At 34.0% G+C, this 23,824-nt stretch overlaps 1 protein-coding gene across 1 annotated transcript; it reads right to left on the bottom strand.

Annotated features, from left to right (window-relative positions):
* LOC146140707 (cytoskeleton-associated protein 5-like) lies at window positions 1-22,233 on the bottom strand. The gene is made up of 43 exons (XM_083392999.1): window positions 22,125-22,233; window positions 20,898-21,088; window positions 19,617-19,820; window positions 19,375-19,546; window positions 16,696-16,834; window positions 16,339-16,433; window positions 16,136-16,249; window positions 15,771-15,965; window positions 15,535-15,699; window positions 15,336-15,464; window positions 15,037-15,171; window positions 14,916-14,977; window positions 14,575-14,725; window positions 14,347-14,498; window positions 14,059-14,185; window positions 13,683-13,835; window positions 12,773-12,898; window positions 12,401-12,534; window positions 12,097-12,271; window positions 11,600-11,713; window positions 11,233-11,364; window positions 10,586-10,792; window positions 10,122-10,316; window positions 9,438-9,554; window positions 8,558-8,707; window positions 7,915-8,118; window positions 7,559-7,694; window positions 7,256-7,449; window positions 6,325-6,506; window positions 5,932-6,093; window positions 5,636-5,735; window positions 5,367-5,470; window positions 4,808-4,922; window positions 4,318-4,511; window positions 3,970-4,039; window positions 3,762-3,848; window positions 3,497-3,640; window positions 2,852-2,977; window positions 2,226-2,315; window positions 1,998-2,145; window positions 1,389-1,444; window positions 1,114-1,266; window positions 1-516 (listed from the first exon to the last, which is right to left on the bottom strand). Exons 1-43 carry the CDS (start codon window positions 22,179-22,181, stop codon window positions 394-396), a joined length of 5,979 nt encoding a protein of 1,992 aa, XP_083249125.1. The 5' UTR covers window positions 22,182-22,233; the 3' UTR covers window positions 1-393.
* Window positions 22,234-23,824: the final 1,591 nt, after the last annotated feature.

Below are 23,824 nucleotides of genomic sequence, written 5' to 3' on the forward strand. Positions count from 1 at the left end.
CATACGACTCAATGTTGACATAACTAATTTTTCCTAATATTGTATCGTGGCGGTTGTTTGTTCTACAAATAACCTTTTCTAACTTTGAGAAAGACCATTTTTAAAGCTTATTTGTAATTTCAAACTGTAGCATAAACTGTGTCTCAGGATTGATCATATTTTCAGTTTACAGATTTATTTTCGGGAGAAAGATAGGAAAAGAAGGTATGATGACAACGGCGATATAAGAAGTTAAGTACATCAGCACTCAATAGAATGGTGGAAGGAACGAAATACAACAGAAACATTAAAGTGGAACCAAGCTTTGATTTGTTTTCACGTGGGCTCTGGGCAGTGTTGCTTTCTCGTGAGGTGGTCGGAACAAAAGCTGAAAGTACTTGACGAGTGAAGTCACTACCGAGAAGTAGCTCCTTGTTTGATCTGATCTAAACGACGTTTCAGATCGGATAAACTCGATGCAGAAGTAGCGGTTTGCCTTGGTCTGGCTTGAGTCGTAGCTGCTCCGCTTGATGAGTTCTGATGTAACGTAAGATTGTAATTCGGTCGTATTTTGCCAAGCATCATCAGCAAATTGGGCAATTTAAAGAAAAGGGGGTAAACTACTTCTTAATAAACACCACAGGTGGGGGAATGTAAAACGGAACTTGTTTTTTGCCTAGATCAGTAGTTCCCAAACTTTTATATTCCTTCCGGTTCATTTTTAGATTGGAATTAATTACTTTATGACAACAAACTAAATTTAAAGTAAACTGTCGTGCTACCTGCGTAGTGAAAAAAAAACCACATGACGGTGAGATTTTGCCTTTACGTATATAGTTAACAAAAGCCAAAATATGGCGCCGTACCTATATAGTTTTAGATATGCTTACAAATTTTGCAATTATTAAAAAAAAAACATATTTAGTTGCAATATTTTCGAATAGCTCTATGGCCAACTAAAAATAGTCTTGTGGCCCATTCATGGGCCAAGGCCCAAGTTTGGAAACCACTGGCCTAGATGTATGTGAATCTATATGTCATACAACTTCTAAGGTAGTATATCAGCAAACCTATGGTTAGTCCCATAATATAGGCGATAGTAAACAAAACGAGTGAACATGACAAAAAGCTTACTTGATTAACAGCAGTACTCGGTGCAAGGATCTTACTGTCAGAGTTGGCACTGCTACTGTTTGATCGCGATGAGCTTATTCCAAACTCACTTTCCACTTCAGCTCGAAGTTGGTCCCTATCTAGTGGCTCGAGACCGCATCGAAGACGCAAGTTCTAACAAAAAATGTAAAAAAGGTAACAATAGTGCGATACTTTGTATGGCATTCGTATTGCACGAATACTAATTTAAACTCAAAAGATAACATCGTTAAGGTTGTTTTCCCGGGCTTACTTACGTTCAGACGATCGCTTCGGTTTTTTGTCGTCCAATCAGGGATTGAAAGGTTTTGACCTACAAAAAAAAAGACGATTTTTTATTTTAGTATTTTACGTTTATACCAGCCTAAAAAAGTCGTTATTGGGAATTATTTTATATAAGCCAGTGCTCTTCAACCTTTTTGGGTTGGTGAACTTTTTAAGTTGTTTTGACGAAATCATGCACTCTGTTTATTTAAAGGTAAACTGAGGTGAAAAGATATATAAAAAATTAATATGCATATCAATATCATTATGTCAATTAAACCGAGCGGAGCTGCCGAAGTTTCATACACTGTCTGTGAGAGTTCGAATATGGCTGAAGCCTGTGTGGGAGTAGGCCTACTATTAAATGTCATAAACAGCATTTTTAGACATCGGTTGAAACTTACATCTTTTTCTAATATCCCGAATGTCAAATATTACTGGTTCATTAAAAGTTTGTTGTGCACCCTTTTATACCTTTTCGTACTGGTGCACCCCCATATTTTGGTACACCCTAAGGTTCACCATGCACACCGGTTGAAGAGCACTGATATAAGTGTCAAATAAGACGAACGAAAAAATTCGAGCAAGAACGATCGCAGCACCGGTTTTGGCGAAGTGTCTTTGCGACTCGATTTTGGCAAGTCCTCGTTTCACGTAATCGCGATAAAGTTCGTTGTCCAGACTGTCGACGTGTTTGTTCACATCAAAGCGCGGATTTTCTTCTTTGAACTCGTGCAGCTCAAGCAAACCCTTCGGTAACAACAAAATTCGTCAACCGAATGCCAAAAAACTTTTGTTTGATATGACAAAAACCTTAAGCCATACTATACCTGACTTGTTTCGTTGCGATCTCCGACCTTCTTAAAAATTGCCGACAGCTTTGCTTCGAGACTGACGCCGGACAAGGAAGCAATGTTTTCCTGCAAAATGCATGTCAGGTATGCCGTAATTGCAATCAACTTCCATTTTGACAAACGCCGCCAAGGCTTCATGGGCGACAAAACTAAATCCTAATATTCAGGGTTGCCACACAATTTCATAAAAAAAATCAAAGGCATTCAAAGACTCCAATAAAATGATAGGTTTTTAAGACCTAATATTGGATCGTTCGACGTTTTTTTTTTATATAATTCGAAAATAAAACACTATAAACACCAATACCATGGTCACCACAAAAAAAAATTTAACGCCACTATCTAATTCTAATCTAAACACTTATCTTAAGCTAGACATAAAATAAATAAACTATTTAAAGAATTTCAAGGATTCAGCAACCTTGATTTTGGACGCTATAAATTGTCTGGACTTAAAACGACTATTATAAGTTCAATAGACAAAATCAGTTTGTTATGTTTAAGTAAGACAAAGATATACACTTTTATTTTTTGATATACACTTTTATTTTCCAAACTGAAAGAAATTCAAACACACGAGTAAAGTATACGTGGGTTTCTACCTTTCGATCTGAAGACGCCGACATTCTCTTGCGGAGCTCGCTTGAAGTCAGCCCCGTGTATTTCTGAACAGTTAGGACCACATCGGATGTTTCCTGGTTGTTGATCATGTACAAGTTGTCCGCTGCCTGTTAAAGTTAAAATTGGCTAAACGTTAATTATTTACTAAACAACAAAAATCTTTTCTTTTGTGTTATAGCAAAATATAAACAACGATGTAATATCAATAAAATTTTCAATGATATAGATAGAAACTGACAGTTAGTGTGCACCAAGTACTGAAACAAGTGAAGAGTCGTATACCTAGAACTTATAAGCATATTAATAAATCACTTAATGTGTTAATTGATATAGGGCAGTAGTTTTCAACCGGGGTGCCGTTAATAACGTTCAATGGTTACAACAAATATTTTCTTTGAATTAAAATTTTTGCCCCATTGGTAAGCTTTTTGGTACAAATTTTATGTACGATTTAAATGCAGCGTATCCAAATTGTTTTTTCAATATTGTGTACAGTTGATTTGTACTAATTCAAGTTAGTTTATTTTGACATCACACCACTTGGCGAAAATGCTAGTAAGGGTGCGGCGAACTATTTTTTATGAACAATTAGAAAACACTGGCAAAGGAGTTCAAAGTACATTTACCTTGGGCCCCATTTGCTTGCAAAGCATAACGATGATAGTTTTGACAGAGCGCAGGGGAACGACGGTGTGCAAGCGAACGTAGACCTGGTGGTCCTTGGGGTAGGCTCGCCAAAAGCGGTCGATCTCGACCAGCAAAGCTGCAACCTAAACAGGATCTACCGTCTCTTTTCTAATAACTAGTATGCTGTTGTATGAAATGATTTTGTGTTTCGCTATGGATACACGGTGACAATTCAAAACTACCATTAAAAGTTTGTCAACTTACATTTAGAGGTTGGTGTTGGAATGCTCCCTCTTTGTGGGGTTCCTTTGAAAAAAGGCTTGGAATCTTTTCTCCAAACTTCCACAAACACTAAAAACGCCGGGCAATTTGACATTAGTTCATAAATCACCAGCAAACACAATAATCCTTATACAAAAGGTAACATAGGTAAACACAAATATTTAATTAATGATATTAAATAATGCAGTACCTTTACGATGAGATCAATATACACTGCAGTGGCAGACTCCATTCCATCATGTAGAACACGTACCACAGCACTAGTGGGGAAAGAAAATTTTTACACTGTAATATGTAGCGGTCAAAATTGGTAACTCCGCAAATAGCAGCTATCAGGGCCAGTAAAGATAGCCATTGACCGCGAGGTAAGGATGTTATTTTAATTAAACAAATCCTCATGAACACTTTTTTAATGACCACCGGGACTTGCAAATACATAACCATTAAATTAATTTAGGAAAAAGTATAAAATAATATAGAAAGTTTAATTTGAGCACATGATCAGCGACAAAATGCAAAACTAAGAAAAAGCAAATACCAGGAAATGGCTGTTTGGTCGCAATTCTTCAGCATTCTGAGCACAAGCATGTTGAGGCTTTGCGTGAGTTTGGCTGCTTTCGAGCTGGTTAGCAAAGTCAGGTGTTCGCTCACCAACAGTTGGATAAATGACCGCAACAGATCGAAGAGAACATATGCCGAAGGTTTCGAAGCAAGTAGTGGAATTGAGAATATCTATAAATGAAAAGGTAGGGTACAGTTGTTTACCTCAGACCGCACACATCCTATAATGAGTGTGTTAGCAATCGCAATTCTGAATAACAACTTGCATAGACTTGTGTTTTAGCAAACTTTAAATTAAAGTGCCTTACCCTGGGAATATACACTGCAAAGGCACTTAATGCGTAGACACAAATTGTTATTTTACTAACTGCAGTTTAAATTAAATACACACCTTTAGGAATACAAAAACGGTAAAAAATATGCGCTATACATTGTTTTCGGTATAATGTTTTCAATCGTACACGTACATTTAGCAGGACTGAAAAGTTGCTTTTACACAGTGACAAGAAACTTTCTTCTGTGACTTCGGTCGCATCTTCGCCCGTTACTTGAGGTTCAGCGGAAACGACCATCGGCAAATATCTAAATAAAAATCCGTTTAGAGCCCTAGTTCTTAACCAGGGGGTACATGTACTCTTGGTGGCACGAACCAAAAGCAAGGGGTACGACATGCAGTATGAAATTATGCGTTATTTAGGCATATTTGTGAAGAATGGGTGATTTACGAAAAGCAACAACAAAAACACAATTAGTAAATTGACTGATTGTTTGAGTGTTGTACACTTTGTTGAACTAACTGTTTTTAATGCATGCATTCAACACTAAGCTATATATACCCTGCGTTTAATTCCTATTATTACAAATTTATTTACTTCCGTCGACCATTGTGGACAGGGGGGCACGAGAACAATTTCATGAAAGTTCAAAGGAGCGCTAAAAAGGTTAAGAAACACTGGTTTAGAGCAATTCGCAATGTGCCACGATTCACTTAATTTAATTGTCTGTTATTTCAGTTGGCAGATTTACCGGACAGATATCAAACGCAGCTGCGTGGAACTAGCGTTCAAAAGTTCTTCCATCTTTGCCGCGAGCAATGGCCATTTGTCTTTGTGGTTTGTAACTTCCCACAACTGAAAAAATACAGAGTCTCAAGGTTATGTATTATAAGAGGATTTTGATTTAATAACTGCAAATACAAAATTTCAAATCGCCCTTCAACGGCTTTACAAAGGCGGTTTATTCCTTTGGCGGAATTGTACCGCTTTTAACTTGTTCGTTTTAAATTCAACACTTACCTCCTGATGTGCTGTAATACTCGCACTTATTTGAGGACTTGATATCTGCGAAATGATAACATCCAAAGTAGACTTCGCATTGATGTTTGCATTAGCTTGGCTGCAACAGATTTAAGATGTAAATTTGACATTCTATAATATGAAAGCACTATAATACACCATGAAAATACTACATTGAAAAGAAAGCAAGGTGTATGTAAAACAACTACAATGCAGGTGAACCAACACTGATAAAAAATCTTTTAAAGATTTTATGTTTTTTTGCTATATAGCTGAAATGTTTATTTTGTATTTACTTGTATTCTTTAATGCAATCTGGTACCGGAATGGGTTCTAATAAATGATCAACATTAACTGGTTGAAGTTGGGAAATTAGTTTCTTAATTTCAGGAATTTCTGCAGGGTCCTCTTCGTAAACTTCTTGTAAAGGCTCGCGTTTTGAGCTGACGGTATTGCTTCTAAAAATGCAATAAAATCGTTTCATAAAACTTATGAATGTAGGTTTCTTTCTTCATCACAGTGGTAGATTTATTTTAAGAACAAAGTTCAACTATAAAAATATGGAGTTTGACAACAAATCATATACGAAATCAACAAAGATTGTTAAGTAGTAACACCGAATTTGTTTTTTTAACTTTATTCTTACTTGTCCAATAAACCTAATGTAACGTAGATGTACACAACTATACCGTTCAGGATTCGTTGCTGGTGTCTGCGAGGAAGGCAGTTTGGATTGCTGAAGGTTTTCCTTGGGTGCTTTACTTTGATTGCTTGTTGGGGCTTGTTGAACAACGGGCGGTAAAGCACCTTCCACAAACTTTCCGGAGCGCTTTACTCTCTCTTCCAACATGCTCATATCTTTCTCATTTAACTGGATTAAAAAAAGAAAACAAGCGTTAACCCTACATAAAACAATTTATAATTAAATAGACGGTTAATATCTAATTAATGAAACTCCCAACATAAAATTTATGTAATTTAACTAAAACATTGCAATGTTTAGGTGGGTAAATGTGGGGTGCACAATAAGAACATTTTTTATTCCTTTTTTTCCTCATTTGCTGCTGTGTGGTCTTTAATTTCGCGGACTTGTCCGACTGTCCGTGTTAACCCTTGCAGCGGTCGATTAGAGCAATTAAGGGTTTTAACCGCAGTATTTAGAAAATTATAAGCCAACAAGTGTGCCATTAATGGCTTTGATGCTGTATAGGAATATCAACCAATATAAAATGCATCGATTTGTACAGTTATGTAATAGGTCATAAGCATATGGATAACGGCTTCGGGATTTTGCTTTACAATTAGAGTTTGTTTCTAATTTTTTTTTTAAATGTGAAAAAGTACAAAAATGGATTTGTAGAAGATCATAAAAAGTTTGACCTTAAACAATGAGTTCAGTGAAAATGTATGTCGTGGTGTACCCTTGTTGTGTTTTTGCTAATTTGCTAAGGTATTTTAGCCGGGTAAGGTTCGTACAAATATTAAAAATAGCAATAGGGGAAAATATTTTGCCTAACATATGATCACTGTTAACGAACCACACACTGAATATCGGACAGCCTAAAGGTATCTACCGAGCAGAAACACTCTAATGGAAAAAGCTTATTTAATATTTAATACCTTTCCAACTTGTTTAAAAACAATTTCTCCGGAAACATTGTAGGCTGCAACAATAGCATTGAGCGCAGACGACCTGACAGTTTTGTCCCTGTCACCTATGTTTGTTGCAATTTCCTTTAATGCTTTAGCCGGTGTGGGCTGGCACACTGACACACCATTCCTTTCAATTAGCAAGGCAATATGGTCCAGACATTCTAAATACAATTTATATATAAAGTTTATTGATGGAGTTTTAATTAAAAATTAACTCCAAGGCTAAGGAACAAAAAGTGGAATCAAACATAAAAACATTCAAATAATTACCACAACGTTGCCTGGAATTTTTTGACTTGATTCCATCCATGATATAGTTAAAAAGTTTGCTGGATGGATAGACAGTGGATACCTGTTTCATTACTCCATGCACAGCTTTTCTAATATTATCTTTACTTTCACCGATCTGCAGACAAAAAAAAAATAAAAAAAAATAATTAAAGCAATGACGGGAAGGTGTAGATTGTAGAAGCATTATTTTTTTTCATGTTTTTTTTACATTGTTTTTATACTGGCAATATTTTTTAGGCGTTTAATTCATTTGACAATACCCACCTTTGTAAGGTGTAAAAGCATGCATTTTAAACGTTTTACATATTCTTTTCGTATTTAAACAAGAAGCTTACTTTGATAATTAAATGAGGAAGAAAAGATGACATCTCATATTCACTGGCTTTGTAGTTGTTCTCAGTTAACTTTTCAAACAGAGTCTTTAAGTACTCAAAGCACTTAATGTGAACGGTTGTGTTTTTATCATAGAAACGCAGAGTTATCCATCGTAAAAGAATGTCAAGGCAGTTCACAGTTGAGTTCCAATCACTTGACACGGCCTAAAAAAAAGTAAAGAAATCAGTAAAAATCTTCTTTTGACAGAGAATTTAACATTACCATGGCACAAATATCATTTACAATCACCCAGGGTAAGCAGTAAGCAAGATTGAGTAAAAGACAAAAGACCATATGCAATTATTCTCCATAAATCCTTGTAATGCTTTAAATACACTTTCATAAAAAATAGCATAAAATAATTGACGTATATGAATTATTCTACATCCAATATTATAAGTGTCCCAAAAAGCACAAACAAAAATTTGGAATAAATACTGCCCTAGCTGACAATCTTGCTAGTTGCCACCTCTCCAAATCGACAATTATGGTTTGAACATAAATAATTAAAAATAAATCATGTTTGACATTCAGCATTACACCAAACCATAAGATATATAGAAAAGCATTAAGTGCTCAAATGCAAATCATTAATGAATATACCTGGGTAAGCATCGAAATGGCTTTTAGGTGCTGCTGAAAGTCATTATGGAACATGTGCGTCATGAGAGTGCTGCCAATACAGGTTGCCAGTTGTTGTTGTAGCTGAGTAACAAGTTCTTCCCTTGGAACCACAAAGTTCCACTTTACTGTCTAATAAAAAATGTGTTTTTTATCTTACTTTGTTTAACTTGAAAACATTGCTAATTAAGTAAATTTGACACCATAGTTGGCATTAAAATTTCCAAGTACAAGACCATTTTACAAATCTACAAAATGTACCTAGTATCAAACCAATTAAACTCTACTAAACAATCGATACAATGGCTTTCATAAAAAGGTGCAGTCTTTCCTAAAAATTGTTTACCATGTGCACAGGTTCCCAAAATATTGCACATAATTCGAAAAAAAGAGGGAATTATTATCAAACGTACAAGTCTGCAGAGACGCTTCTCGTTTTTTGCCTTTATTTTATTTTATTTTTTTAACGGCAGTATCAACCTCGCGATCACCAATGGTACATTTTTGAATAGAGCTAAAATAAACTAATTTACCCCTTTTATTTAAAAATAGCTTAAACAAACTTACTGGGGCACTTTTTTGTTTGAACATAGCTTGTATAAATTAATTTGAGAAAGTAGCTCAAATGCGAATAAAACTCTGAAGTTAAAATTGGGCACTGAAGGTAATTAATTTAAATATCCTTGCAAAATAGTTAACTTGTGTACTGCAGAAAACGATTGGTTCTAAAAAAAATTTCTTTAAATATTTTTTTACTTGCGTCAGTAATAGAAATAATTGCTGTCAGTAAGAGAATAAATTTTGCACGGAAAATGCGCTTAGCATGGACACTGAACAGAGGTATTATTTTCTTATATACTACCTTTAGTTTAATTTCATCCTTCATCCGTTGTTCCTTTCCGTTTGGCAAATTAATAAACAATGGCGAAGTGTCTTCTTCAGCAACTACTTTCTTTGTAGCTGCAGCTGGTTGCCTTTTCTATATTAACAAAATTTATATATGTATTATCTGTGGTTGTCAGACATAACATCAATCAAAAAATGTCTTCTGTAAAAAGGTACAATAGCCAGTGGAACTTCTCCGATAGACATTAAATACATATTATGATATTAATATGTAATTTATAGGAATGTTTGACAATATTCGATCTGAGCCATTTCCCGATATTATCGATAATGCTACTCGTCCGATTCTTGGCTGGTATCGGTGCTGATCCGATACTAAATACATATTGGAATTTTCTCTATGATTGGCGGGCACAACATAGCATATTCTGCTTTGAAGCTAAACTTATCAAACTGTAGGTAAATGCATTAATTAACGCTAAAGCAAATTTTGTCCGACCTGGAAAAGTACTTTATAACTTTTTAATTTCAATAATCTGCTTATTTGAGCATAGTAATGACGTCATTGGGTATCGGATCAAATCTTGCATAATGTATAAAAATTGGGTTCTAAACACCACATTATATCTTCAATTAATCTGTGCTTCATAGAACTATGAACAACAAAGTATTAACTATAAAATCAGGGGCCAGAACTTACAGAAGTGGTGCGCTTTTCCTTTCCTTTGCTTGGTGCTGGTTCAGCAGGTGGTTTACTTTCCTCAACAGGTTGAGATTGGTTTTTGACACTGGTCTGTGGTTTTGTAGCTTGCTTTTTGTTCTGACCTTGTGGAGGTGCAGGCATTTGTTCACGGGATTTCTCCAGGAGTGTGCATATAGTTGCCTTTGAGGTTCCCTATTTGGAGAATAACAAACAAACATAATTTATACATGCACTTAATACGTAATTTTAAATACAGACTTTCAACATTATACAGGTATATACAAATTCAGAACCTTTGTTTAAGGATCTTACATTTAAATATTATTTTCAAGTTTTAAAATACAAAATGTTTGTTGACTGTACAATACATTGCAGGGTAATTTACATTTTTTTAAATTTTTCATAAAAATATTTATATTCTATGGAACTTAGATCAAACTTTCAATGAAAAAAAGGCCTACCCCTAGCTTTCCAGTTCCTCTCAGCATTTTATCATAAGAAAGATGTCTCATGAAAGCAGGAAGACAAGCCTGGGCCTTGGCCCTTACATCTCCACTTCTATCCTCACAACATGAATACAGTACGGGAACACACAACTCCATTCCTTCTTTGCCACTTGCCGTTATTTTTCCACTTGCTAACAATTTCTCCGCTAACCAATTTAAAAGCTGAAAGAAAATGAACATTTCAAGACATTATTTTGGTGTATAACTGTTACTGCTCTTCTGGTAATTATAATTCTTTACCAACATTTCGGCAACCTGACAAAGGGACTTGGATATGTTGCTGAAACATTGGTAAAGAATTACAATTAGCTGTTTTTTGATTAATATTATTTTGGTGGTTGCGCAAAAAATAAACAAGCTCAGAATTTTCAAAAATATTTGTTTTTACTAAAAAATACACTTTTTGTAAGTTTATAAGGAAAATTTCACAACCAAAAACAACTGAATTTAAGAGTAAATTAAAATATTTGTAAAAATTTTCAGTAAAAAAAGGTATAGACAATAGAGTAGACAGTTAGCAGTTAAAAGCAAATAATTTGATGGAAGAATGCAAGAGGTAAGTAATTACCAGTTTTCACAAAAATAAATAATGAAATATCTACCTCAATTCTTAGGAAAGTATGCTTTGCAACTGATAAAGCTGAAAATATAGTATCACCCTCAAGAAACATAGAAAGTTTTGTATTGGTCAACCAAACATCAATGCACTTCAAAGCAGCTTGCCTGACGAGGGGCTATTAAACAATGTAATAAATGGTAATAGAGTCTTTTAAAGGTCATTTGAACATAATTAATATATCTTATTATAAAAATGTTTAGATTTTACTAATTGACAACATTATGATTCTGAATTTTACATTGCTTACTTAATGCTTATTCTAAAACTTTAGTCCCATCAGAAAGCACAACTACATATTTCTGACATAGTGAACAACTTAATTAAAAAGTTTCATCCCTAAAACAACTTACCTTACTGTCAGCCAAGGCGGTGAGAAGATTGGCAAGGATTGTTTGTAGGTGTTTTGCACAATGGGGTCCAAGAGCAGTACCCAATTGTGAAAATATGTTTACAGTTGTTGTCACCTAAACATAACCAACTAATATAAGCTTGTAATGTGCAAACGCCGATAGGCGTAGAACTGGACACGTGCAGCAAAATTAAATAAAGACGTGGGTTTAAAATTTTGTTTTACCTTATATTGAAATAAAGTATAATTAATGGCGGAATGCTATAAATATAAATTTATATGTATATGCCTGTTGAGTAACTACAGCTATAAGATTTAAACTAATATTTTTTAATCTGAAAAATTAAAAAAAAAAAAAACTTTATATAAATAATATGGCATTCCTTAATAGTATGGATAAACATAACATATAGTATTTAAACCAGTTTACCAGAACAATGTTACAAATTCTTATGATTTTAAACAACAGGTAATATTTAATGAATAAAAATTTCTAACCAAAATCTTGTTAGAGTCAGACAATAATGCTCGAAGTGCGGTGGGTAGTTCGCCCAGATTTGAGTCAAGAAATTTTGCTTCTTCAATGATTGAAACTACTGCCTCAAGACCTAACTTTCTCTCCTTCCAGTTTTTATCAGACAGCTGAGATACAAGCGCATCTGTGATTTTGGAACTGAATGCAAAAATAATTTAATTGTTTTTTTCCACTTTTGTTAAAAAAAATCTGCATCACTAAACTATATATTCAAGAAAGCCTTACTTATCATATTATACATAACTACAATCATTCAAACATGCTAACCTGATATCAACTCTGGTGATCATGTCATCAAAATTTATTGTTTCAGCTTCCTCCTCGTCTTCATCCTTCTGCTCATCTTCACCCTTGGATGCCTTTCCCAATCGGGTAGGTGCAGGTGGTTGCTGGCCTTGGACCTGGAAAAGTAGCAGCAAAGTATAAAGCCAAACTAAAAAAAGTAACAAATTAAATAAACTATAAGAGAGACTGGCTGATCAATTCAGCTTTGTTATCCAACTTTTTACAAAAATTATATGTATAACATCAGTAAAGTAACTGTACATGAACAAAATAAATAAACCTAAAACCATAGATTTTTGAGCTTTCATCTGAGTAGTTTTATTGAAAAAGCACAGTAAACAAATACCAACCCACCTTTTCCAATTCAGCATCTATTTGACTTAAAAGAGCTGGCTTCTCACTCTCGAAAAACATTCTCAATTTGTTACCCAGAAACAATCCTAAGGTGCCAATGACATTTAATGCAGCAGTTCGGACAGCCTAAAAAAGACAAAACCCATTTTCAGCACTTTCTGGTTATTCATTAAACTTAATCTGACACAAAAAACTGCTGTAATGTATTTTTTAATTAAAGTAGAATTTCGTAGTGTATCAATAGATCCTTAAACAGAAATAACAAAAGGGATGATTATTTAGAAATTTTAGTAATCGATATGCAACATTTAAGCAGTTGATTAAATAAATATTATACATAACTATAATAGTTAATTTGGATGGTTTTTATGGCCAGCTTAACAAACTTGCAATTAAACTTTTATGAGTAAAAGTTTACTTTTCTATCAACAATTTGTTTTTCATTTTTACAACAGAGCTTGCAGGGCTATTATTTAATTCAGAGCTAACAGAGCTATGATTTAATTGTTTAAAGATATGTATTCACATATCCCTACTCTAATGCAGAGAAACAAAGGCTTGCACATAGTTTAGTCTTTAGGAATAAATATTAGAGCAATTAAAAAAAACTTGGTGGAGTCATTCATATAATATTTCACCCGTAGGCACATGATACTCGACAGGCTGCATGTATGTAGGCTGTGACATTAAAAAATTAACTGTGGTTTTAATGGTTTTTAGTTTTGGACTTCTTAGACATCATTTAACAAAACAACCAGCAGAACCTGGGACTGCCTGCTACCAATTTTACAAATGTAGAAACAAATAAATTTGTAATACGTCAAACTACATACTGTTATAGCACACACCCTCCTGCAGTATGCTGGAAGCATTTAAAATTGATCAAGCTAACTTTTTTAATTTAACTCACAGGGTTGGTAGCAGCCAAGGCTAGCTTGGTTTTGTCTATGATAAATTTCATATTAACCCCAGCAACACCAAATTCTCTGAAGCCGGTTGATAACCAGATAAGAGATTCACTTTGTATTTTTGGATTCTTCTGTGACATGGCATGACCTATCACCTAAAAAGACACCAATAAAACTGTTTAGTTATATATTGCAATTTAAACAAATTACTGTTAAGGGTAGCAGCAAAAAACAGTTGATGAAACATTTTTATCACTTAAGTAACAAAATTACCCCCCACTACTACCACTGTTAGATAAAAACAAGACCACATTGTATTTTGAAATTAACATATTGACAGGAGACAATTTACTACAAAAAGGATTTTATAATGCTCACCTGTTCTACCACCCATGGGAAACCAGTTGCTTGTGACATGGACGATAAAGCATGTTTAGCTGCAGTTCCACACTTTACATCCGCTACTTTGTCAGCAGTTGCATTCAAACAAATGCTAGCACTTGTCCTGAAAAAACAAGCATACATTAGTTAGTTTGGCCTATAAAGTGTAGAAATGACAAATACACTTGTAGGCATCAAATTAATTAAGTAGGCAGAAATATAACCCCAAACCAACTAAGGTGGTAAAAATTTTTTTACACAATTAAAAAACTGCTAGATCCATACCTGGAAAACTTGCCATTTTCTGCTAAAAACTTCAAAATGCCAAATTTCTCATTCAAACAATTGAAGTTGTTGTCTTTCAATCCAGGCTTTATCGAAAGAAATTTAACAAAGGCTTGACATGGTAGGGAATTTCGATCCAACATTTTAAGTTTCTAAATACAATTTTACTGTTGAATACTTGAAGGTCCATGATGTAAATAGTGAAAGAGACCATCCATTAGTACTAACCTGGGCTGTCGATTGTAAACCAGCCAACCTCTCTTTCCAATTATTGTTAAGAACTTGAGTTTTTTCTTCATCTGATAGTACTTCAAGCACTTTCTCCTCCATAGAATCATCGCTCATTTCTAATTCAACAGCAGGTTCACTGGGTTTGGATCTGTTGTAAGGGTAATAAAGTTTTAGGCGGACATACTCGATATGTTTGGAAAAATAGAACAAATCTTTACCATGAAACTTTACATACTTTTTCTTTAAAATATGAGCTACTTTGAATCATAAACATTACACAAATTAGTTTTCAAAAATATGACCAAATGGTTCACAAAAAAATAACAATACAAACAAACTTTGCTGCAGTGGCATTCTTTTTTCCACCCTTAAGCGATTTGTTTGAATCCCCACTGGAGGCCTGGAAAAGAAACACAAACATGAAATATGTACAAAAGCAAATATTGTATCAAAGAGCACCTTTGACACGGCAGCCTTTGTCTTCTTAGCAGCAGACGATTGTGTTGCCACTGCCTTTACAGGTGCTGATGTGTTTGGCTTAGAATCGGTAGTTGGCTTGGTAGGAACCCCAAATTTGCTGGCACACTCTTTTATCTGATATCAACATACCAAACAACTTTAATTAAACGAACTCTGACCTATATTGCACATGTATCAACTTAGGGATAGAAAAATTACATAAATCTTTTGGAAACAATGAGTTAGTTCATTACAAGTAATAATATGAATACAGCTTATAATGTGTATAACAACCATACCTTATCCATTTTTAACTTGTCAAGATCAGCAAGAAAAGGTTGAACTTTGGCTTCTCCAGTAACTTTCATGAGGGCTCCAACTGCCTGAAAGGCAGATTCTCGCACATCAGGTGTGCTGTGGTCCATATTCTGAACAAAACATAATTTTCATGTTTGCTGGCAGGGGAAATTGATAGATATTTATTCCACTATTAAAAACCTTTAGGAGAGGTTCAAGAAGCTGTTTAAGAAGAGCTTTGTTGATAACAGATGCCTTGGTCTTAATAAACGCCCTTGACATGAAGTAACCAGTTTGTGCGCGAATCGATGGGTTTTTATTCGCAAGAGCCTCCAGACAGCTTTCAGATATTGCTTGAAAGTTGGTCTAAATAAGGGTTAATCAAAATCTGTAACTATAGCAACATTTTAAAAATAAATATAAGAGTGTTTACTCACAGTTAAATAAACCTTGTCCACTGCTTCTTGCAAGGCTGTTAAAACAGTAATCTTTTTTTCTTTAAATCTTTCCAGCATGCCATCAAGACACACAACAGCATAAGGCTGGAACTTTTTACGCAGACCAGCAGCTAGACCAGCAAGACACTTGATTGCAATGGTTACCAACATAATGTTTGTGTCTTTTGATAGCACCTTAAAGGAATATTTTTTTACAGTATTATACACATACAGGTTTTAACTCCATTATTTAAATTTTTTCAAAGCTTTTTTATGAATTTTTTGACTGGTACAATACCAATACTCCTAAATATGCATACGTCTATATATTACTGGTGTAAAAAAATATATATATTAAAACCAACCTTTTTCAGTGCCTTGACCAGGTCTCCATAATCACCAGGCTGTAGTCTAGGCAAACTGACAAGTTTTTCGCATTCTTCCAGTGCTATTTTTCTCTCCTGCCACTTTTTCTCTTCCTAAATGTAGTTTAAAACATTAGCTCAGTACTTTCCGAATGAATAATGTTGTGGAAAGAAAACATCGTAAGTGTGCATCAGCAACTCACTATTTGATCATAGAATGTTTTAGAAAGTTTAGAAAGGATGTCTTGGGGCTCCAACAGATCATACGGATCAACAGCTTCAACTTCTTCTTGCACATCTGGCAACAAAAAAGAAAAAGCTTTTTGGTAATAAAGTTTTTTATACTGACAGGGTTAAAAAAATATGTGTTACTAGTTGTAATTTTAGGCCTTGCTCAGTCTAAATAGGAAATTACAAGTGTGAATAAGTAAAAGTGGCATGGTAAAATTTTGTATAGTTAAATAAATTAGGCAGCAGACTTAAACACTTTAACATAAATGTGTTGTACCGCTTAAACATATTTTTGTGTATAAACAGTGGTCAGTCCTAATTATTATTACCAACTGCATCAGATGTCCCACTTTCTGCAGCCTTTGCCTCAAACTTTTCCCGTAGATCTTGCTGCGAGCGCATAAACCTTTGTTGTTTTGCCTGTGCTCCTGGACCAAGTTTTTCCCATTCTTCTGAAAGTTCTTTCAACTGTAAAAGATATCCTAATGAGCTAAATAATTCTAACTATAAAAAGTTTATATCCAGGAAAGATGTTAAACTATCGGCATGATTTAAATATGCAAGTGTTTTAAGAGTGTATAAAAATGACAGTAATTACAATGTTTTGATTTAGTCACAGTAATGTTAAAGCATTTGATGAATTTAGGGTAATGCTACTGCATAAGTATAACCAGGAGTTGTTTTCTCACCTAATTCACTCAAAGATTTATTTAATAAAGAAAAACTTTTGGAAATGTTAAACTGCACGATAATTAAGAATCATTTTTTTCGGATTAGCTCGTCAGCTAAATACCATTAATTTAAAAAAAAAATAAAGATTTAGCACAGTGATGCACAACCTGCGGCCATGCATGTTTAAGAAACACAAGTTGGAAGCCATACAATGATGCAAACTTTTAGTCAACTAAATCTAGTTCTTAAGGTGGGTAGACATGTGTCCCAGATAGTGGCAACTCTCAATATTTATAAAAAACACTTACATGTCTAAGGGTAGTGTTAATTAAGCACGTAACACATGTGGGAGGAAGCATTATAGAGAATAAATATAAAAAGGTATTGAAATGAAGTACCGAAGAAATAAAAAGGCAAATCTTGAGCAAAATAACTTAAGTCCAATTAATGTGACCAAGAAGCAATACAAGCATCACTTATAAAAGGTGGGACGGAATTGTTATCAGCCTGAGTTTTTCTATAGTTGGAGCATTATTTAGCACCTTCAGATGTTAAACATGTGCAGCTGTGTTGACAAGGTGTTATTGTTCAATTCAGGGCTCTTCGATAGATAACGACGTGAATAGCCGCAATCTAAAGCTGTTATAATCCAGCTATATGTTAATATACTGGTTTCAAGCTTAGGCGCCAAACTTTTAAAATTCAAGGGCGTTATTTTCTCGAAAGTGCAAAATTGCTTATTGCGTAACAATAATTTGACTAAACGTAACAATAATTTAAAAAAAAATGCATAAAACATCATAAACATAGTTTAGGGATTCTATGGCATTGTGTCTATATCTATATGGTAATTCAGGAAAGTTTTAAAAACTTTTGGTTAACTAAGACTTTGCCACCAAAATTATTTTGGACATTTATTGTCAACTAGGTCGAATTCGAGGGCGTTTTGACACACTACAAGAAATCCAGGGCGTCTAAAAACCCTCTGCACACCCAAGTTCAGTGCCTATGATTTCAAGTAAACATTTACCACACATCTATTTTTGTAAAGTATACCACAGGTGAAATCTTTGCTGCTGCAGTAAGAATTTGGCAAGACCCAATATTTAATTCAGAATCACAAGAGATGTTTTGACAAACTTCCATTTTAGTATCAACTCGTTCAAGGATTGGCATTTGTAATAGTCGAGCCACTACATCATATGGTTTTTCTTCCTTGTCAAAAAGTTTAGTGGGCTCTGTTAGAATTCCTATTCCATCATTTTTGTGCGAACTATCCGAAACAGTAGCTTGGCTAACATCATTGCAACTACTTTCTTCTTCCATAGAGAAAGATGCTTCAACTTCAATGGGCTCAACAGTTTGAATACTAACCACTGAACCAGTATCAAAATTCTCCTCATTCATTGTCTATTATTTGACTTAAACACAACAAACCTCATCTTAAACTACACAAAACAACAACATACAATCAAATAAAAAAATAAACAATACTTGACAAGAGTGCAAATGTAAAACTTTTTGCAGATCCCGGCTAGCCCCTTGTGCTAATACAATAAAGATATGGTTATAAAGTGAGAGTCCATTTAAATGCCTGGTGTCTGCCATCAGTGAAGCACAACAATACCTTCTCACAATAGAAAAAAATGCTGGCTATACAACTCGTTCATTGTTGTATTTTAAACAATTGCTAATCACAACAAATAACTTATGCTACTTTTATTGAAAAGAAATTAATCGCATATTTATAGGTCATTCTAAAGTTTACATTCCTAACAAAACCAGAACAAATAATTAATCAATGAAACTTTTCTTTATATATATATAATGTTTCTAAAGATCGACCGTTATCACTTTTTTTTACCCATACTGATACCCGATTTTTTATAAGTTTTTCAACCGATACCTGATAGCGATTTTTTAATATACCTGGAAAATGTTCAAAACTTGAAATAGTTGAAAATAAAATCCAAATAAAGTTTTGATTTATATAACCTAATTATTAATAAATTATTATTTTGAATTAACCTTATGTGATGCTAAAACCCAAATCTTTTGATTAAAAAATGGGTAAGTTGTTTGTTGTATAGGAAAAATTATATCATATTTTTTCATACTAAAATATTGGCCAAAGTATCGGCCTACATTTACTGATACTGATATATGGGCAGATGCCAAATATCAGCCGAAATTATCGATAAACCGATAAATCAGTCTATCTCTAAATATTTCCCTACAAAATATTTTATTGTTTTGGTTTAGTTTCCTTTTATAACAGGGATATATGCACCTTGTGCTATATTGTATTCTAACATTGACTATTTTTAGTTACTTACAACAACAGGATTAATTCCCTGCAATGGAACTTGTACTGCTGCTCCAATCCATCTGTACATTTCAACAAACAATGATTTTGTAGATTCACGCACATTTTTGTCTCTGTGGTCTAGCAACTTGATCGACAGCTTCAGAATAGGTTTGATTGAAATAACTTTGGAACCAAATTCACTTAAACATAAAGATCAAAGTTAACAAAAGAAAAAAATAACAGTGGAACTGACAATTTTATCTTACTTACCTCAAAGCTTTTAAGATAGTTTCAACACATGCATGAACAACCTTGGGTTGTTTATTACTGAATCCTTTCAATATTTCTTCAACTGCTAATTCATTTTTGTCGATTTCAATGAACATAATGCAAAGTTCAATGCCAAGTTCTCTCAATCTTGGCTTTGAGTTAAAACACTTACTAATAACACCAGAAATCACCTCTGAGCAGGTTCTGCAACAAAAAATCAGAAATCATGCTAAACATTAAATAGTTCATGCTTCTACTATGTAAACAATTGAAAGCAGTTTTTTAGGATTTATACTGTGGTCTATACCAGGGGTCCGCAAATACTTTTTGGCGTGACCCAAAACTACTAGTCCAAAGGTCTCACGACCCAAATACTTTGTTTTTATTAAATAGCTTTGTTACAAAAAAAAAAACACACACAGTAACTTGTTGTGTCTCTGTTGAATTTTTGAGGACACATCTGTGTTATGCGTTTTCTTAATTTTCAAAAAGGGGTTATGTAACACAACTGAAAGTAAGCCCTAAGTTTTACTACTTGTGATATCGCAAATTAGGATGACAAATATGATTAGCAACCAAGATGCTGGGTTGCAGCCCCATTAATTCCCTGCCATAACCTCTTCAAACCCTGTCCGTTACTTAGCTTATTGCAATAATTACTGGAGAGCTGTATAATGAGTTTTGGTGATACTCTCTAAAATGCCCAACGTCTAGCAATCCATTGAGGAAACTCTACATTATAGGGCGCGGATCTAAGTATTTTTGAGGGGCAAATATAACTGTTAAGACATGATGTTACAAAATTAAACCAAAACGCGCCATCTTAATACAAGAACGTTAAATAACCCTGCTTTGTCCGGCCTAACTCAAGGCGCCAAACGCAACCAAATTGCCTTCATCTGGTTTTAGTTAGCAAAACTTTTCATTTGAAAGGATGGATGACGCTTGACCACACAAAAAATAGATTTCCTCAAGCTAGGTTACATTTTCATCATTACTTTGTTTCACTCCTTTCTCTTTAGGATTGGCTGTTTAAACCAGTGCTTCTTAGCTTTTCTAGTCACGTACAACCTAGTCCTAAAGGCAGGGTTACCAAACACAGAAAATTATAGGTTTTCAATAGCTAAAATTAGATTACTGAACATGCTTCAGATATAATTCAAAAGCAAAGCGGTATAAATGCCATCGTCAACACAATAACAAATTTTCGTTTACAACAACTTTTTTTATAACATAATTTGCACAATAAATTTAGTTTTGGACAACTATATATGAACTTACTTCCCAGCACAATGAGCATTTTGAACATATATCAATGCAGCTTGTAATCCTTGCACACGATTAAGTTCATTTGTGTCTGTAACAAACTTCTTCATTAATCCCAAATATTTTAGAAACTCTGGACTCTTTTCATCAAACATCGGAAATTTTTTGATGCATTCATTGTAACCTTCAGCTCTTGCTTTCCAGGACTAATACAAACAGAAAAATAAACTTATAAAACATTATAATAATATAGTTTTGTCGACCTAAGGGATGATGCTATACTATAGAGTATTTTATGGCCTAATTATTTAATAATATTTTTTTGTGACATCGGTTTGATATTAAACTACAATTTAAACTTGCCAGATGGGTAAGTGCCAATAAGCATTCGTCTAGACAGAAGTACTTAAAAAAAATATGCATTTTTTTGCGAAGTTTAATTTCCCGGGCTGTTGTTTGCAAACGAGCATTGTCTTTGGCGATTAACACAATTAATTACAGATTAACAAATTGAGTCTACTGATAATAACAACCAAGTTTTTACTAAAAGCACTTGCCCGTCAGGTTTCAATCAGAACTCGCCTGGAGCAACTTGGCCACCCCCGAAAAGGGTGACAGCTTCCGCACCAGTTTATAAATTACAACTACCCAACATAAATGGTAGATTTTAATCCAAGGATCTGATATTTTACTTAAATATTTTGGGTCTTTACTATGGTTGAATAAAAATGAGTTAAAACATTTATAACTTGCAAAGGCTGTGTGTTTACACAGTGTGGTTTGATGCTAAAGCTAAGGCACAGGTCTACAGATTTTAATATTATATTTATGGAAAAATTTGAGCGATCCAGTGAAATACAAAAGTTGACAAGTATGCCACGATCCCAGATTGTCAAACATCTTATTTACAAGCAACACTAGCTGGTGTTAAAAGGTGTTTCAAATTATGAACTGAAAAAGTCTTTTTTTAGGTAATGTAATCAAGTGAAAGAATTTATACTTGATTATTTAAAACAAATGTAACATTCAAGGTTTGTAAAACTATTTATGGCATTGTGTTAACCAAGTTATAACCGATGTTCGGTAGCAGGGTATGTAATTGAAACATGAATATGTCAGCCAGCTTATATACTAATGAAATAATGGAATAAAAAAAACTCATAGATTTACAATAAAGCACGATGTTGCTGAAGTATATGCTGTGGCACTGTCAAAGACATTAAGCTAACAAATAACACTTACAGATTGTTGAACTTTCTGATCCGTTGGAAGTTTTTTCCACTCATCCTCCTCAGCCATTTCTCTTTGATTTATATACTATATATTCTATATATTGATGTATTGTAGATCTAAAAAATATATCATGAACTTTCAGCCTTTACAGACCATAAAACCTGGTATATCTTCTTGTGACTTTACCCCCTAACACATTTGTATTCAAACCCTTACCCTGAACACATTCGAGTCAATTTCTATCAAACACCATTTGCGATAGTGCATCTATAAAACCCTGCCAGCCAAGTGATATTAAAATGGCTTCTGTCATTATATTTTTGCAAAAAAAGATGAAAATCAGTAAATAAAGTGCTCAAAATATTGGCATGAAAGTGCCCAAACAACATTTTACTTTTATCGCTTGCACACTTCTGTTAAAAAATTAAACTTTTGCTGAAGCCTGGAGTGTGCAGTAAGTATGCAATCATGTTTTATTGTACACCAGAGGTTTGCAATCCTACCAAAATTAAATCTTTTGCCAAATATTGGGTGAGCAATTTACTTTTTCAGGTCTGCACACAACATACTTTATTAGAATCTTGGGTATGCACCTGCCATAGAATACAGACTGGCCTGGAATTTAAATGCAAGATGTTTTATTTAAAATAGTTGTAATATATATTGAAACTTTATTTGCACAAATTTTGCTTTGCAAGCTGTATACATTCATCACACAACACTAACATTTAGTAAGAGTGAGGTATTTAAAGCAAAGTTAGGGTATTGTCTACCCTGATTGCACCTCAGTGCCTTTCGGCCATTATATCTTCGGCGTGAAATGCATAGCCAAAAAACACAAATTTGGTGTAGAACTTAGGATAATATGGGCTGGAATCTTGGCCATAAATTATGCAATTTAGTTGGTTGGGATATTTATCAGCTCGTCTGGAAAGCATGGCAGATCTTGCGCTGCACGGCTGAAAAAATCTGGGTGACCGGGTGCAACAAAGGTAAGAAAAGTGCACTGTAATACCGATGTAATAAATTAAGGTGCATAAGCGTTTTTTGGCAGTTTTTATTTCTTCACTTTTGAAAGGTTGTAAAAAACTTGCGGGTGCACTTGCCATAGTTTCCACAGTGGTTCATTAGTGGCAAACAAAAAAGTGTTTATTACAATTTTGTAAATAGATTATTAGAGAATTTTGTCCTTTCTATTAAAAATCAAATTACAACATAACACAAACTTCCAATTGAATCTAAAAATTCGCAGAGCTCGAGAGCCAAATCGCCAGCAGTTATGTCTTTCAATCAGAATCAGGTGTGTAAAATCATGGTAGAAACTATAGTCATCATCAAATTCATTTCTAATTTGATTTTGTATGTAAGTCCCAAACTAAAATGTAACCTGGTTTATTGGATCTGAAGCTATAAAATATTTAATCTGGAGCTATATTTAGCTTATGCTATAAAAGTTAAACTGTAAAACAACTACTTTGAACATAAATCAACTCAGAGAACCTTGCCCAATGTAACAACGGACAGCACAGCATCCATTCGACAATAATGCTCATAAAATGTTAATTTAATACGTTCATGTTTAATACATTAAAACTCCGAAAAAAACATAAAAGTCAAATTAATAAAATTAAAATTAAGGCGCTGGTCTAAAATCCTACGAAACGATTATAAATATGCTTGGTAAATTACCAATGCTAATGGCTTAGGAA

Source organism: Ascidiella aspersa, chromosome 6 (assembly GCF_963924565.1).
Source record: "Ascidiella aspersa chromosome 6, kaAscAspe10.2, whole genome shotgun sequence".
Classification (NCBI taxonomy): Eukaryota; Metazoa; Chordata; class Ascidiacea; order Phlebobranchia; family Ascidiidae; genus Ascidiella; species Ascidiella aspersa.

What these genes read in the sequence shown, in the direction of transcription:
- LOC146140707 (XM_083392999.1), bottom strand. Translation starts at nt 22,181, where the DNA reads ATGGCTGAGGAGGATGAGTGGAAAAAACTTCCAACGGATCAGAAAGTT. An exon ending in AAGAATGCCACTGCAGCAAA is followed by an intron (nt 14,726 to 14,915) that starts GTTTGTTTGTAT and finishes CCCTTACAACAG; the next exon opens with ATCCAAACCCAGTGAACCTG. An exon ending in GACCAAACAGCCATTTCCTG is followed by an intron (nt 4,040 to 4,317) that starts GTATTTGCTTTT and finishes TTTCCCCACTAG; the next exon opens with TGCTGTGGTACGTGTTCTAC.